The 17,457-nt window shown below is 49.1% G+C and overlaps 1 protein-coding gene across 3 annotated transcripts in view; it reads left to right on the forward strand.

Moving 5' to 3' along the window:
- Positions 1-5,101: 5,101 nt before the first annotated feature.
- LOC135908477 (uncharacterized) overlaps positions 5,102-17,457 on the forward strand; it is a 463,787-nt gene continuing 451,431 nt past the window's right edge. For all 3 annotated transcript variants that reach the window (XM_065440258.1, XM_065440259.1, XM_065440260.1), the window contains exon 1: positions 5,102-5,760. In XM_065440258.1, coding sequence (XP_065296330.1) covers positions 5,488-5,760 — 273 coding nt within the window. In that variant the 5' untranslated portion in view covers positions 5,102-5,487. The remainder of the gene's footprint in view (positions 5,761-17,457) is intronic.

The raw sequence follows: 17,457 nt of genomic DNA on the forward strand, positions 1-17,457 counted from the left end.
TGTATGGTAGAGGCAGGTCGCAGTCACGGTGGTCGTCTGAAACGTATTTGGATAGCATGTCTGTAAGGGTGCGGTTCAAACGCTCAGTGAGGCCGTTCGTTTGGGGGTGATAGGAGGTGGTAAATTTATGCTGTATTGAGCAGGCACGCATGATGTCGTCAATGACTTTGGCCAAAAAGGTGCGGCCGCGGTCGGTAAGCAATTGGCGCGGAGCACCATGCATCAATATGATATCATGTAGCAGGAAGTCCGCAACATCAGTTGCACAACTGATCGGAAGAGCGCGGGTTACGGCGTCGCGGGTTGCGTAGTCCACTGCGACTGCAACCCACCTGTTTCCTGATGTAGATTCCACGAAATGGGCCTAGAAGGTCCAAGCCGACACGATGGGAGGGCTCGGCAGGGATGTCGAGCGGCTGCCGGTAACCAGCGGGGAGCTGGGAAGGCTTCTTGCGTCGTTGGCAAAGTTCACAAGCGGCGACGTAACGTCGTACGGAACGGGCAAGGCCCGGCCAGAAAAACCGGCGAGGTAAACGTACAAGGCGGATGGGGATGAGAAAATATCCGATATTCAATTCGATATTCGGAGGTCGTTATTCTTGTATAGTCGTATTCGATTAGACTAGAAAATAAACCCATTCCAACATCCCGAATTAATGCTTTTCCTTCTAGTTCTCAACTCGGAATCGTTATTACATTGGCTCACGGCCCACAAAGCTCGGACATTTAATAAAATTTTCGTGTAAACGTTGTGACTAAGCGTTTCCACTTACTTCGCGTCGGCAGCCTTGCCTTTTTGGTCGCACTGATTGTACGACTGCAGAACAGGGGCTGTTAACTGGTTCCTTGCAAATGCGAAACGTCCGTGTACAAAGAATGCAAAAAACGCCCGTGTGCCGTCTATTGGGTGCACGTTAAAGAACCCCAGGTGGTCTATAAATTAATCCAGAGTCCCCACTATGACGTGCCCCACAATTATATGATGGTTTTCACCCGTAAAATCCCATAATTTGATTCATTTATATTTTTTTACGTACGAATGACGGCTAGGTGAACAAAAGAAAGGCAGTTATTGTTAGCAAGGTCTCCAATTGCTTAATCACCACATTCTGTTGAACAGTGCTTTCTCGAAAATTCACGCTGCACGCACATCTTTGATTGTTGAATCAGTTTGCCAATTTATTCTGGCATCAGGCACACGAAGGCTGTCAATTTGCTCGAATAAGCTATCATTGCTTGAAGCACCGCATGATTGAGAATCGTGCGTTCAAAACAGGTGCCCAGACGCAACCCACTCCAAACACCTATACGGCAGCGCTTTGTCAGAAATTATGAACAAACTTTTTCATGGCTGTAAATGGACGTTGCTAGGCAAGAAACACAGGCACCTTAAGTCAACGCGCAACCACGCTTTCTTTTTATTTATTTTTTTTTGTCCCCGCTCTTCTTTCAGTCTTTACTCCCCCTTTGCCTTCCCCTTGTGTTGGGTAACAAATCGGAGGTTAACCTCTCTATCTTTCCCTCATTTGCATTTCTCTCTCTCGCTCTCGCTCTCACTCTCGCTCTCGCCATAACGCGATTCAGGGCAATATAAAGCTAAGGGAAGTAGACAGCGCTAAAATTCTGCACGATGAATATTTCCTTGGTTAAGACACTTCGAAACAGAATACGCTAATGGATTCGCGAAGATACGCGAATGTTTAACATCGACGTTGTTAGTTAACCCTTGCTATTTAACTACCGATATCGTCGCGCCACACGCTGTTTACGAAGTTAAATCTCGTATTGAACGAAAGACGACAGGAAGGTGTCAAATGCGGCCGAGACTTTGTTAACACAATGGGCGATGCTTCTTCGCCATTTCGGTGACCTATACCGACGTTACCGGTAGCTGACAGCGTTTAAGCAGCCAACAGCCGCGACAACTTCAACACCCGCACGAAGAAGCAAGTAACAAAGCCGAGGAGAGTTGGAATGAAGGAATTCAATTGAAATAACTTAAGATGCACCAGAGGAAAACTACAACCGTCGGGCGGTGCACAGCATGTTTTAACAGCTGCACTTCCTGCACGATGAGTTGAGCCTTAATTTGATTTTCTTTTATATTGATGCCTTGCGGCGTATCCTCGAACAAACGAATTTGCGAGATCGTGAACATTTCGCATTGACTGCTTCAAGTAAAGAAATCCCTATTTTTTCACATTGCGGAAAACGCTAACGGCGCCTCTCAGAACTTGCTAGCGGACGCCGCCACCTCCAGTGCACAAAAAAAGTTTACGGAACAAACAAGATTGGGTGGCGCGAGATCATCTCTGAAAATGTGTGTGCCATAGCTTTTTGTCGTTGCTATCCGTTCATCTTGCACATTGCGTGCATGCTGAATGTAATCTGTATGTGGGCATCGGTTTGCATAAGGGGGCACGAAGTGCGTGTTTTGCATATCGTTCTCTTTTCATCTTCTTTGTTTTTTTAGCCAGTATTTATTTTTTCATGCGCTCTCACTCAAACATCGTTAATGTCATTGGAGAAGGGGGCTTATGTAAAAGCCAGTCTCTCTGCAGTCATAATGATGGTCCCTTTATTTCGAATTTTTTAATCCGAGTAACATCGCACCGTTACCAAGTTAACTATTCAAAAAGCCGCGTTGTCTCACGTGGGCGTTAGTAAATAGAAAAGCAAGATTCCCACCTATCATTCGAAATAGCTTTATATCCACATTGTGCACTTTACGGTGTTAAGTCGACTCTCTGGACAAGGTGACATAACCATCGCTTTGTCGTCATTCTTTAGCGTCACGTCTGGCATAAGGACTTGATCCTTAGGTTTTTTTTAGCGTACTGCCGCCGAAACAGAAACAGACAAAGATAATAACTTTGCTCAATATTTTACGAGGATTACCTTAATACGTCAATCAATTCTGGACAAGTGCACCAGCAAGGGTACGCTCTCTCTTCTATTATCAGAAGCATGTTAAGATGGCATTATTGGGCGCTGACAAGTTGACAACTGCTACTTTTCGCTTAGTCACACAAAGTCCCGCCGCTGTACGGATTCGTTACCCGACAAACTGTTAGTATACCGACCGCTCAATGCACGTTTCAACTACCCGAAAGATAAAACTCAATCTGGGGACCTCCACCATACGATGTCTCTCATAGCCCCTGCACGCTAGGCCAAATCAACTGACCAATCGATCAGTCAGTCAATCTTTCAATCGGTCAATCACTCAGTCACCTAATAAAGATGAGGTACGAGATCTTTCCAATCACTGTAAAAAAAAAACCACTGAACCAAAGTAAGTTCGAAATGGGGATTGGCCTCACTTCGATTGCGGCCCTTTCGCGTGAACATATCAGATGGATAAATCTTTGGGTTGGGGAAGTATGAAATTCTCCCCAAGCGTCCAGGTTACGTATACAGGTCAACACAACATGTTGAGGGTGCGTTCTACCTTAATTTTGTCTCGCGCATACCCGGCGGCATCTCTGAACTGTCGAACATTTTCGCGATGGATATTACACTATACGATGGAATCTCTCCCTCCCTCTCTACATTCTTCTGTTTCTGCCTCCCCCCTCCTCCGTCCAAGAGGGAAGTTTAGCGAACTCGATTATTTAATCCTCGTTAACCCGTTCCTGCCTTTATACTTTTTTTCTTCTCTCTTTTTAACTGTCGGATTGGAGAAGGCTGCTTACTGAAAATATCTACAGAGCGCCCTTCTGATATGCTAACCTTCTAAGAGCAGCCGAGTAGCAGATTAAAGCACATCTCATAGCAGGATTCGAACCCAGTACTTCCCTCATAAGGGAGAGCTGCATCTGCCTCTTAAAACAACAGCTTAGCTTTTTGTGCCACGCTGGTTAATTAGTCAAGTCTGAAATGAGTTGGTATCAATCAATTGATCACTTAATCGAATAATTAAGTCCTTAGTTCCCCTGCCATATTGAGAATCGGCAACGGGCATTTCGAGGTTTCTTCCTTTGTGATACGCGAGCGCGAAATTCCCGTGTAAGTCAATGAACGAAATTGACGCGTTCTGAAGCTCGGCGCTCGTGAATTTGCTGAATGTCTTTAGTGCAATATGCGCAAGAAAGTCTAAGCGTAATCCACGAATATTATGCATCACGGATGTACGGGAGCTTGGTGATTGGGAAACCGGCACAAGCCACTAGAAAGGGAGGTACTTTAGCAACTTCAATGGACCATGCGTACTAAATGTTCGAGTGCAGAAGAGGATCATCAAAGAAAAAAGGCGATGCGCAAAATTTTTTTTCGTAATGATGCAGGTACAGAACAGTGCGTGCCTTGAAAAAATACTCAATCTAGCGAACCAACTGCGAAATAGAGGTGCATTGCAGTGTTTATCAAAGGATTGATCGTCAGTAAATCATAATAAAATAAATAAATATCTATAAAAAAAAGAGCACGATCAGCAAGCTACACGAGAATGCAGTTTTGCGCTCGCATTCACTTCCTGCCTTTCAGAGCAAAACCCCGAAAGCTCCAGGTTATTATAGCGACAGAAAAAGAGAAAAACAAAGGTGGAGAGGAAGGGCACGTCTTCTTTCTTGTTTCTTTTTTTTTTTTTTTTCGAGTGCAATCGCAGAAAATCCCTCCAAAATGTGAGGGTTTATTAACCCCCGAGCGTCGCTTCCCGAACAACAGACACGCGAGCTTCGTTTTATTGTCTCCTCTTTCTCGCTCCGAAAGGGCCGCTTTCGCTCGCGACAGCGGCCCCCCGGTGACGGAAACAAACGCAACAAGCGCTGCAGGCCAGCGCGAATGCGGCGCCAGCGCAACGACGATGCTAACAAAAGACCTCTCGCCGCACGAACGACTGCTGGAGAGAGTACTACGCACATGGGGAAGGAAAGAGCGCACATCGCGCACGCGACCGAAATCCAAAACCGAAACCTCGCGCGTCAAAGAGCACGCGAGCGCCACCCAAGCGAAACCGAAACTCGCACAGCGATTGGCTAGTCAAGGGCGAGATGCGACTCCCGATTGGTCCGTCGTCGTTTTGAGCGTGTGCGCGCGTGTTGTGCGCTTGCCCTCCCCTCGTTTCTCCCTCGCAAGGCAGGAAGAAGCAGGTGGCGGCGTTTGTTGGGGGATGGCGAGCGGCGGTTCGTTCGCCCGGCTTCTTCACTCCAGCGTCGGTCGGTTCCCGCGTTCGGAGCGTTGGCGCTGTGGTGGTTGGCGGTCGGCGCGCGCGGCGGCGCGCCTTTACGGATGTGAAACCAGCGGTGCACCGCTGTTGCTCCATGTGAACGGATACACGCGCTTCTGGTGCTCCGTTGTGTGACCGTGAACCGCGTGACAGTGAGTCTTACGCCTGCTCGGCCGCAGATGACCGCGGTGGTACCGAGTGGCGGCTGTTAACGGCAACTGAAGTCGAACAGACGACGAGGGGTGTTCACGCTAGCAGACGACGGAAACAACCTGGATCGCTCGCAGCAGTTGGGCGCCGGCATCGGCGCGCGCGGTGTGATGATGGCTCGCGTGGGATCGTGCGATGCTCCTCCGCCGTTGCCGTCAGGTCGTGCGTCGTCGTACGCTGCAACGTCGTCGACGCTTCCATCGCCGGCGATTTGGACCGTGCACGGCAGCACGCTGTCGCCTTCGTATGCCGTGTCCACGGGAGGCGGCGGCTACGACGGACCGGCGGTGCCAGCTTCGATGATCGCCCTATCGGATACCCGGAGCATGACAACGTCCAGAGTGCCCCAGTCGCCGGCCCAGCATGCCTACTACGAGATAACGGTGAGCGCAGAAAGACCTCACGAGACTGGCGCGCGCGTAGTTTTGTGTTTGTGTACGGCGCGAACTCGTCGAGCTGAGTTATACGTTCTAGGACGCGCAACTTACGGGTGTGTTTTCCGGCCGACATACGTAGCGTCTTTTACCTCTTGAAATTGTGATGTAAGTCGTTCACAGATAAAACAGCAAAAGGTTCTCATTTAATTTTTTTTAATTTTTTGCACGCCTGCGTGTACCGTTCGCTAAAAATGTTAGTACCGTCAAAGAACGGCTCATTCCAGCGTGAAACGTCCTGTTGTCAGTGTAGTATTAAAAAGGAGGGAGGGAGGGATGCCGGCGTTGTACCCCAGAAGGAATATCTGAGGAAAATGGTCTGCTGATCTGTTAGCCCGAAAAAGAAGAAAATAGACTCATTGTTTTAATTATATTTAATAAATGATATGGGCTGTCGAGTTTTGTGCGTCAATAAATGCCTACTGACTGAGTGCCATTGGAGTCGCGTCTGCACTGACGAACACCTGAAAGACCAAACGGTAAAGTTGAGATCCGAACAGCTCAACCGGTTCCAGGTAGAGCTCTTGAAATTTATCGAGTCGTTGATTCAAAGCTCGGTCATACGACACACCGCGCCCCCGGCTCCCGTAGACACGCAACACGATGGCGTCTGCGATGAAAGTCTTTCGACAGTTTTTCTCCACATTTGCCGTTCGTGTTTGAATACCACCCGCTTGGCGTTTTCGTTCTCATATATATGACCTGTGCTCTTGCTGTCATCCCGTTCTCCTCGCACTCGTGGTGCAGCGGCGGCCGCAACTATGCGAAGCTCGCGCCGACCACAGCGCGGGTGAGCGGGAGTTGGTACTGTAAACAACGAACAAGCGGCCTCGTTCCGAATCGGGCCATCAGGCAGGGTTGTGACGAAACTTTTCTCGCGCCCTTGGGTTGTACCGCCTACAGTCGACAGATGTTACGCGGTGATGTTGTATATACACTGTATGCATGCCGGAATTCCAAACGCCTGTTGAATTAGGCTTCTTTCCTCGTTTGTTCCGTGCGCGACGAAGTGAATAACCGTCGCTGCTTGTGTGCAGAGAACGGGGAATGAATCAAAAACTTATTTGTTCCTTATCGCTTCATTTTTTTTTTCACAAAGAAGAAAGAATACACACGGCAACATTCGAATGAACACCATAACATGATAAAAATTGCATTTTTTTTCTTTTGCGCGTGCACCGTTATGTAAATATCCAACAAAAGCTGAGTGCACCCCCCCCCCTTTTTTTTCTATCTTTCACCCCTGCTTTGTTTTAGGCGGATGCTCAAAAACGTTCGTAGAGCGAGCGATTTGACGAACCAGCGCGTGACTCCATTAAATGGATGGGGGAAAGAATGAGTCAACCAGTCAAATGACGCATTTGTCATTTGCCATTATAAACCGTAATAACAGTTAAATGCTTATGAACATTTTTAAAAACGGCATTAGTCTTTGAAGCGGCACGATCAGTATTTTCATACGTCTTCCTTATTTTTCTCATGAAAATCATGTGCAATTAATTCTCAGTATATATCAATTTTATTAGAACCGTGCGCAAAATGTGCGGGAATACATCAAATTGATGAGCCTTTCACAGAAACGTGTTACTCAATATATCTCTGAAGGGCGCGTTGCCCCTGCAGAACGGCTTGTGCCATAGGAAATGAGTCAATAACGGATTTGGGCTTGATGTTCTCCTTAGCTGTAAATTAGATGATATCTTCGTTTGAAATGCGCATGAGAAGAGATAAATGTTCAAATAAACATTCGTTTATGATATGATATCAAGGGAGGGGAAAGGGGCTTATATATGTTTAACTGCACATCGCAGGTCTTCTTTTGGAGTTACAGGACAAACAACGGTTTGCAACGTTACTATCTTATAGTGTTGTTGTCAGTACATTATACATGTGTGTGGGGGAGCTAAATATTTCAATTAATATTACGGCTAATACATCTCCTACCCTACTGTACCTGCTGCAGTAATATGGCGTACTTCAGAAACGGCAAACGTACAGATAAGGAATACATGCTTTACATTGAGTTTTATTGCTGAGCTACGACATTGGTGGTATTCTTTTTGAAAAGATCTGGAATGACTTACGGCCGCCAAATTCCCTAATATGTCGGAACATTCGGCGCAATTTAACGGCATGCCACTTAGTGTGCGGCGGTGTGCAGAAGATTCGCGAAAATCGCACCAGTTGTGTCCCTTAAGAAAAAAAAGAGAGGGCAGTTCACAATAGTACAGCATGACCACCAGTATTACATCGTCGGATAAGTGGTGCAGTGAAATTTTGTTGATTTATTTATATATTTATTTATTTGATGACATTGGGAATGTTGGCAACTTTCGCCGCCTGCATTTCCACAGCATCTTGGTCAGAATTCGCAAAGCTACTCGTACCTAGGTAATTCTTGCTATCGGCTAATAATATGTCCGGCGTGAGGACTGACTTGAAAATGCTCTTAAGAACAATTCTAACGTACGAGCTTTTTGTCAATAAAGACGCACTAGAAAAAAAGCGGCAGGGTGCTTATAAACAGCGACACATATAAAAGGTATACGAAAGAAAAAGCGATGGCTATCAAGTAAGTTAAATATAGTAATTAGTAGAAGTTGCAGCAGCAGTAGTAGATTATGTTTAGGATAATGGGTGACAAATTCAGAGTAATTATGTAAGGCAAACCATATTCGACACATACTCATAAGAAAAAACAAACAAACGGGCATTTATGTTGATACTTTTGACAGTGAGTGACGTCACTTCGAAGAGGTTGTGCTCCCACCAAGTAAACTTAGGGGGCAACTAAGTGAAATTTCAACAGTTGAATCCAAGGAAATAAAAAGAGGAAAATCTTTCTTTTCGCCTATTTCTCTATATTTCGCCAAAGCACGTTTCAGTTAGGACCGCATGAAGCATCACTGCAGCAAACCCTCCTCGATTCATTTTGCCACGGGCCTTTATTTGCGCCTATATATCTACTATATAGTTTCATACATGTGTCTGCTACAGTGTGTTAAGAAATAAAAAAAAACGCATAGTGAGAACTCGTACTCATGCTCATTACGAAAGCATTAAAACACACAACTAATTAAGTCAAAGCTAGCCCCTCGCCAAAGAGCTCTTTACCAAGTATATAGCTATACTCAAAGAGTCACTCGAAGCGCGGATCCGAGTATAGGCTTCGGGAAAAGCACGCAGGAACCTTTTTTTCAAAGTCAGCGTGTTGAGAAAGCGAAACCGCGTAATCCTCTATAGGCGTCTCGCGGAGCGTGTGTAGTGTCCAAGCAAAAGTATCAAATAACGAGTTCACCGGACGTCGAAAGTATGCTGGAGCGCACGTGCCTGCACGGGAATCCTTTTCTAATAATTTTCCAACGCGTGCAATCGTTTAGCTAGCGTTCTCACTGTTGTTCCCATGTGCCGAGCATACTGACTTTAGGAGGGTTTGCTGCTGGCAGTTTGCTATTTGCGACATGATATTAAGCCCAAAGTCAGAGAAAACAAAAGCGTGTGTGTAAGGGGGGCAGGGAGGAGGGCGGGGGGGGGGGGGGCTAGAAGAGAGGCAAAGCACAGTGTTTTCTTTGCGCAGTGTTGAGCTGCTGCGGACGCGCTTGCCTAAGCTCTTGTCGGTTTCACTTTTCTGTTTCTTCCCGTACGCCCAGTACGGGGGAATCCAGTCCCATCCCGGGTGAATACCTCCACCTTCCTTTCTTTCTGTCTCGCTTTCGTTGTGCAATGCTTATGGAATGCTTGTTCGTTACCGCAAGGATTTCCTCCTTTCGTTAGAGAATCTGTTTCCTTTCTCCATGATCTCTCTCTCTCTCTCTCTCTCTCTCTCTCTCTCTCTCTCTCTCTTTCTCTCTCTCTCATTGTCTCGCGCCGCCGCCAAAGCCCCGAGGCTCAGCTCTGCATCATCCCCCCGGCGTTTTCGTCACCTCCGTCCGGCGGCTACTAGCAAGCATTTCCGAACAGCGGACACTCGATCGGGGGGCGCGCATGCAGGAGGCGTTGGCCACCGGTTCTCGTCACCGGCACCTCGGCATTAATCCTCCCTGATGGCTCGACGTGGCCGAAGTGAAAGGCGTACATACGTGCACTAGCAGCGCCCGCTGCTGCCGCTGCTTGCTATCACCGCACTATACCGCACCCGCCCGTGAGTCACGTCTCGAGTGACTCACCGCAGCATTTGTTTTTCACGAAAGAATCGACAAGGGGTGTTGAGGCGCGAGCAACCGCATACACGATATACCTTGCGCGTCTTCGCCGCTTGTCATCAGCCATATACCGCCGCCGCGTGTCACCCGACGAGCAAAAAAGAAAGCGCGAAGGCGGGGGCAGAAAATGCGTGGAAGTAGGCGCGGCTTGGTCCGAGAGAGGGGCGGCCAAATTGAGATGCTCTCGCGCGAGAGCGACGTCGGATGCCGCAGCCTCCCGGGAGCTGGCGCGCGGATTGGCGCCGTGAGAAACCTAAGCCGCCAAAGCCGACTGCCGCAGAGTTCCGTTGTTGCTGTTGTTTCCAGAAGTGTCCGTGTCTGTTCACGTGTGAGTGTGAGGAATAGAGGCGAGGGAAGAGGGGGAGGAGGAAAAGCGGACGAGCGCATCGGATTCGGCGTCGTCATGGTCTCCTGCGGTGGTGACAGGTGTCTCTTGCAGAGGAGATGCATTTGCCGTGCGATTCGTTCTTCCCAGCGTTATGCGAGTGTAGACAATGATTCGAGAGATGATGAAAGGTTGAGCTTTGGTCAGTTTTGAACACGCTGTCCAGAGCTGCGCAGAAGTCGAAGAAAGTAGAAGCTTGCATTCACTGCCGTGTATTAAATGGTTTCTGCGACACCTCTGCTAGCTCTCAGCCTTTGTTTCGAGTACACGCGACCTGTGATTGCCTTCTCGGAAGGCTCCGTCGGTATGCGCATTACGCCGTCGTTGAATGAAGACTACCAATCACGGGATTGGTTCAGATGGTCAGTTCAGCGTTTCCAGAAACGTACAGAAAATATGGAAATGACAACTTGTCTGGTAAGGAGATTAATAGGTGAAAACGATTATTGAATAGTTGGTAAGAGAACAAAGTATGCTGTTCTGAATTTATAAAAGAGAGCGATACCTTCCTTTCTTCCTTTCTTTCTTTCTTTCTTTGACCCACAGATGACCTTACGGATGACCTGAATGCCTTCGTTTGACGTCTTGCATATGCAAGCTGACAAGCTATATAGTGAACGAAAATTAGAGAAAGACGCCGCATATTTTTGCATGGCTGGCCAACAAACCCGGGCGTCGATCGCATGTGCTGCGCCAGACCAGATATAACGCCTGTGATGGCTGAATAAGGTGCATACAGAAAGAGCTTTATTCGTTGTCTAGATAGATATGCACATACTTCGACCGAAACGATTTCTCAGTTCAAGATGCCGGTGTGTATAGAACACAGCGACGACATGCGTAACCAAACGAAATATATATAGGGCTGACTGACTAGCTGCTACCCCGTTTTCTCGTTATCCCCTTTCTCTCCTTGAGTCGCGAATACAAGATTGATTGATTGATTGATTGATTGATTGATTGATTGATTGATTGATTGATTGATTGATTGATTGATTGATTGATTGATTGATTGAATATATGCTACGTGCAAGGAAAGCACTCTTCTAGTTAATTAGTCCGCACTTACACAAGCGCCAGTTATAGTTGAGCTTTCCAAGAATATGCTGTGTTAGCTTATACCGCACGTGTCAAGCGCCACTCGAAAAAAATTGGAGGACGCTTAAACTTCGCCTTCAAGAGTGGAACGCGATAGCGTTCCCGTCGACCCGCCAATGGGTGTAAGACAATGGGCTACAGGGCAGCCATCACTTACGAGGCGCCCCGCATCAGACGCGGTGAGCGTCGAGCCATATGGTCGAGCAACGCGGCGTTCGGCGCAGCAACGAAACGTGCGCCTGAGCAAGCGGAGCGAACCAAAGAACTCGGTATCCCGGAGGGGGAAATGATGCACGCCAGCCAAACGCCGTGATCGGCACGGGCAGAGAGATAGAGAGATAGTGATCTAAAGAAAGGAAGGACGCTTGATTCTACAGAGGGAGCCAGGCGAAGCGTTGTCAGGGGAGAGAGTCCGAGCCGCGACAGCTCCAGTGCGCGCGTGGCGCGCCATCTGTTGGGGCAGCGCCGTACATGGAGAGGAGGGGGTCTTCTGTGTTTGCCGCAAGATGGCTCTCCGTGTGCGGAAAGCGCAGAAGAAATGCAGCGAAACGCACTTCGCTACTCGTGTAATTGCGACTTCTGTAAGTTACATGTTCATAATTACCGATATACACCACAGTATAACTTTCCACGGCTCGTTTCGAAGGCAACACCGCATTCACTAGAGGCGCGTTTGTACCTTTTGGAAGCATCGAAATCGTGGCTGAGTGGTAGCGTCTCCGCCTCACACTCCGGAGACCCTGGTTCGATTCCCACCCAGCCCATCTTTGAAGTTGCTTTTTATTTATGGAGTGCCTGCCGTGATTTATCGCTCACGGTCAACGCCGCAAAACGCTGACGCCGACACCGACACCCGACGCCGACACCGACACCGACGCCGACGACACCGGCTTTTCTGCGACACGAGCTCCTTAACGCTATCGCGTTAATAACAAGTTCCTCCTCTTGCAGCCCGCTGATGCGTGCTAAAAAAGGAAGCACCACGCGTTTGATATGCTATATATATATCGCTTGCTTTCGCTCAAAATCGAGGTTTTGTCTCTTGCAGCTGTGCTCGTCCAACAGGACACAGATGGCAAAGGCAACACTGTTGTAGAGCTGGCGTACCACCGAAAACCAAGGACAAATGAAATCAAGCGCCGTTGAAAACCCGAGGCAAAGAAAGTATAAAAAGAAACGTACTCGAGAAAAAAAACGAAGCACAAGATAATGGGTGGAAGGGGGTTTAGGGGGAGGGGCTAGCCGTACGGTGACAACACCCCTCGCGCCAGTCGGAGGCTGAAACCGTAAACGAAATTAGGGCGAACACGTCGGCGGGCACCCCGGCGAAATGAAAACGTGCATGCACGTATACTTTCGTCAAGCGCGATCGCATTACCAGGGCGGCGGTGGCGGTCGCCGCAATAATTTTCAATCAAATCCCCGTCTACCTCCTCCTTCCCTATAGCGTTCCCTCCTTTTCCCATGCTGACTCTCTCCCTTTCTCTCCCTGCCAGAGATATGGCATTAGCTAGCTGGCTGCAATTCCGTTTTAACCGCGTCATCCTCTCCCCCGCCGCCCCTTTACGACCCTTCCCCTCAATGTCATGCCAGAAGCCGCATCTCTAACTCTCGCTCCCTTAATGGGGAAGAAAAGGTTACGACATTTAGCGCGCTCCCGTCCAATCTGTCCTTTTTTCCTTTCGCCCCGAGAAGTCGCGAAGGGAAGATGGGAGTGCGGGAAAGTGGTAGGAGGGAAAAAAAGGAGTCCTCCGTCAAGCGCACCCCCCCCCCACCTCTTGCCACCATCAGGTCGATCCGCCCCAGCACTCTTCGCCCATGCAGCGCACTCCCTTTCCTTTTGTCTCTCGCGTCTCTCTCCTCCGTCACCGCGCGCTCCAACTTCGGTGCAGTGCGATGGACGCTGGTGCTCGAGAAATGGGTGGGTCCTGCGCCAGGCCTATGTTGGTTCTGCGCTGACTGCAGCCGATAGAGGGCAGCGGGACACGACGAAGTCGAAGCACTGCACCGTAACATTTACAAATACGTTATATTGCTGCGTCTTTCCGACAGCGCCAAGCCGTTAACTATCCTCGTGCCTTTCCGTTTGTATTTAACAATCGACTACTGGGCAATCCTACGGAGTATACGAACGCTCCTTTTCTAGAAAGAACAGCAATTACCGCTGTTGAATGGTGCGCGTTACTCAACGCCGCTGTTTGCCGCTAGAGCCAGTCGTGGCCTTCACGCAAGTTGCTTAAACAGGCAAGTCTAGTTGCATAACTGTGCATGTGGATTTCTGCTCGTCTTGCTTTGGAAGCCGAAATGGGAACTGTGGGCATGTGCGCCTGCGCAGAGACAGAAGCGAATTCAAAGCGTGCGTACTTAGACATTCTGGATGTTCTGGAGGGTCTTTCCCTAGCATCCTCCTGCTTGCGCACAGTGCTCACGCTCTGCCTCTTTTCCTCTTCATATGCCCACTTTCCCTCACCCCCTCCCTCCCTTTATGTAGGGTAGCAAACCAGACACTCGTCTGGTTGACCTCCCTGCTTTTACTGTTCTCCCCTTCTCTGAAAAGTCCTTTCTCTGAAGATATTCCTCGCGATACCGAACGCAGTCTCTGCTGCTAAGTGCAGGCGTTTATACGCATGACTCTAGAGTATCGTTTCGCTGTACCTCAGTAGCGTTTGCTTCGATCGTCATGCGAGTGATTGGAATCAAGTGACAAAAAAATTGTACTTTTGCTGGATTGATTTAATCGAGTTGTTTGGGCCAAATAGAGTGAAGTGTTTGTATACTGACATGCAGGTAAAAGAAAGAAAATAATTCGTCAGTACACCCTGATCGATAAGGAGTGCTGATAAGGATAAGTGCCTGGGCATGTGATGAAGCTCAAAGGTTAGCACTTCCAGACCAGAAGCGACGTATTAGAACCGTTAAACTGAGGAGGAAACGATCATGTCGCCGACAATGTTTATACCGACGCGTTACAGGTACTGCGTATTTAACCCACTCACAACTGCGATCCCCATTACTATCCCGTTTTCTTGGTCTTTCTTTTCTTTTTGCTCAAACACACTTTGACCCCTGCCACATCCCCCCCCCCCTAAAGAAAGAAGGGTGCAACGTTGGTTGCCCCATAGCTCAAGCGCCTTCGATTTTCCGGTACACCGGCAGCTACGCCCCCGCCCCGTGAGATTTCGAAAAGCGCTGCACCCAATTCACGACAGAGAGCATGGCGAGGAGAGGGCGGTGGCTGGCCCGGGCCATCACTCATCGGACGCCGGCGGTGGTGGCGGCGTCCAAGCGGCTCCACATCCAGAGCCCCCAGCCGACGCCGGGCGCGCTGCTCAAACTCGTCCAAAGTGCTGCGCGGGCGCTTTTGCTCTCCCCTCGGCCTTCCGTCCCGACGCAGGCGGCTTCGCGGCTCGAGAGAGAAGAACGCTGGTGTTCATAATCGGCCATTTGAGGAACACAATACGGCGACGGCTCGGCTTGGCATGGCTCGCCAGCTCGAACGCCTGCCAGGGCAGCGGTTTTCCGGACGCTCGAAGATGGTGGAAGGAAGGAAGGAGGTGCATAGAGGAAGGAAGATACGGTTGGAATCGGGGGAAGAGATGAGATTGGAAGGGGGGGAGGGGGGGGGCGAGGGTCTGGCTCCTTGTTCCCGCTCTTTCTCTCAATGTGTGAAGAGGCACGTGCAAACAAAGCTGCACCCTCTTTTGTCGTCAGCTTGGGGCCGTGTTTCTTTTATTCTTTCTTGGTTCCATCTCACGACAACTGCCTGCCGCGCACGTCTGCCACGTTATACATACATATATATATATATATATATATATATATATATATATATATATATATATATTCGTGCCTTCGTTTCGGTCCAGTTTAGAGGAGCGAGGCCGTTACAGAATTGTTGCGAGAGAAAGACAGCGCGGCTTTAGAGGACAGGCAAAGCGACGAGAGAGGGCGCGCGTGGGCCGGCTCTGTCTTCAGTGCGCGTCTGGCCTGTGAACAGCACTTCGTGTTTGAGCGAGCGCTTCAATGCTGTATGTGGTGTAACGGTGCGCCGTCGACAGCTGATGGCCGCTGGCGGCACAGGGCTTTCTTCGCATCGCCGAGCGAAGGACGTCCGTCTCCTTTTGAGGAGCGACGCCACTCCCTAACGCTTGGCAAACTTAGACGAAACCGCTTTCGGAGCGGGTCACCGGGACGCTATAAGTGAGCCAATTTGTCGAAATAAGATGAGCCGTGCTGCCGACGGCGGCTAAGAAAGCTTTTGTCCAGCAAAAACTTATGGTGATTACACACGCCTGCGACTCCTTTCGGAGGGCAGCTGCGCCTTATGGGCACCCTGACGATAAATTTGTGCGAGACGACGAGCGATTTATTAAATAAATTGGCTTCTTCCTTCGCGCCGCGATGTTTAGCTGCGCAGTGTGTGAGCATGGTCGCTTTGTTTACTTGATGGCTTGAGTGTCGCTAACGATCTGTGTCATTGACTCGGAGCTATAGGTAGGAATATACCTACCTAGCTCTGAGTCAATGAGATAGAACGTGTTTTAGAAAAATGGGTTGCAACTAGAGCTGTGATACAGAACGCGTTTTAGGGGAATGGGTTTTAACTGGAGCAGTTCTAAGGCAGTACACCTCCGGCTACTGCATTTCACGTACGTGCAAGAAAGAAAGAAAAAAAAAGATTTGGTTTCAAATAGAAATAAAATTTATTAGAATAACGAATAAATATAGCAATTTAGGAGCTGTGATAGTGGCCCATGTGCACTTGGTAAGTGCGTTGAGCGTTTCGTCGGCTTATACTGTGGTATACATATTTTACCGTCCCATACCCATGTTTAACCGCCAGGCATGTTGGGTTGGCTGAGCGCTTTTAGAGACTTGGTGGCAGTGCCGCCGCAGGTATTCCATGCCGTGTACCTGGTACCTACATATACATCCAACATGCGAATCTTGTTTGCTTACCTTGTGACACGACTTGCCCGTCGGCTCATAGGTTTTCTATGAGAGAGAAGAGGGACATGTGTGCGGCCGCGACGATGCGAGCATGCAGTAAGTGAGTGGGCGGGCCATCTTTCGAGCGCATCCAATCTTTGACGCATCGCCAACCTTATACATACCACACTCCATTCATCCCATCTCATTTTGCGCGCGCACGCTATAGATGATGTACATTTGTCGATTAATAAAAACCAAGCGTTAACGAAATCTGTGGGAAAGACCCGCTGCAGAAGGCTCTATAGTACTCAAACTGGTTTCCAGGATCAAACACGCTTGCCGCGACGGAAGTCATCGCATTTTCAGATTGCGCTAAATTACTCGCATATACACACCACGCCGATGGGAGCGTTCCCACGGGCTTGCACAACGCACTGAAGAAGAAGAAGAAGAAGAAGAAGCGTATCAGCTTACGTGCGTTCAACTTCCACCATCAGCTATATATTTACGGTCAGTAGGAAGGCAAGAAAAGGGGGGATGCAACCGAAGGCCGGAACAGATCGGATCTATTCTCTTGCCGCGTGTATATATACGCGGCTAACCAACCGCTCTTACGCGCCTGGCGCGCGCATTAAGAGAGAGGCGTAGTCAGCGAACAAAGAGGGCTAGCGAACGAAAAAGAAAAGAAAATAAACCCATAACCGCGCGTAAGCGCATTGTCAAGAGTTAAGCCTCGGCCAAGCGGCGCCCGCAGGGAATCAATAGCGTGTGTGTATACCTCTCGCGCGCGCGCCGGGCGGACGCCACGATATAGCTGACGCGGCGCGTTGTAAAAGCCCATCGTCGGCACGCGGGAAAGGAGGCCGAGAAGTAGAAATAGCAAGGAGCGGAGAAATAATGCTGGCCGGCGCGGATGCTATAGACCATTTTGCCCGCGCGGCCGCAGCAGCAGCAGCAGCAGCAGACGTACGCTGGAAGACCTAAAAGCGATCCTTCCGCCAGCACCGCCATTGCGCGAAAGCAGACGAC

Source organism: Dermacentor albipictus, chromosome 3, assembly GCF_038994185.2.
Source record: "Dermacentor albipictus isolate Rhodes 1998 colony chromosome 3, USDA_Dalb.pri_finalv2, whole genome shotgun sequence".
In the NCBI taxonomy this organism is placed as follows: domain Eukaryota; kingdom Metazoa; phylum Arthropoda; class Arachnida; order Ixodida; family Ixodidae; genus Dermacentor; species Dermacentor albipictus.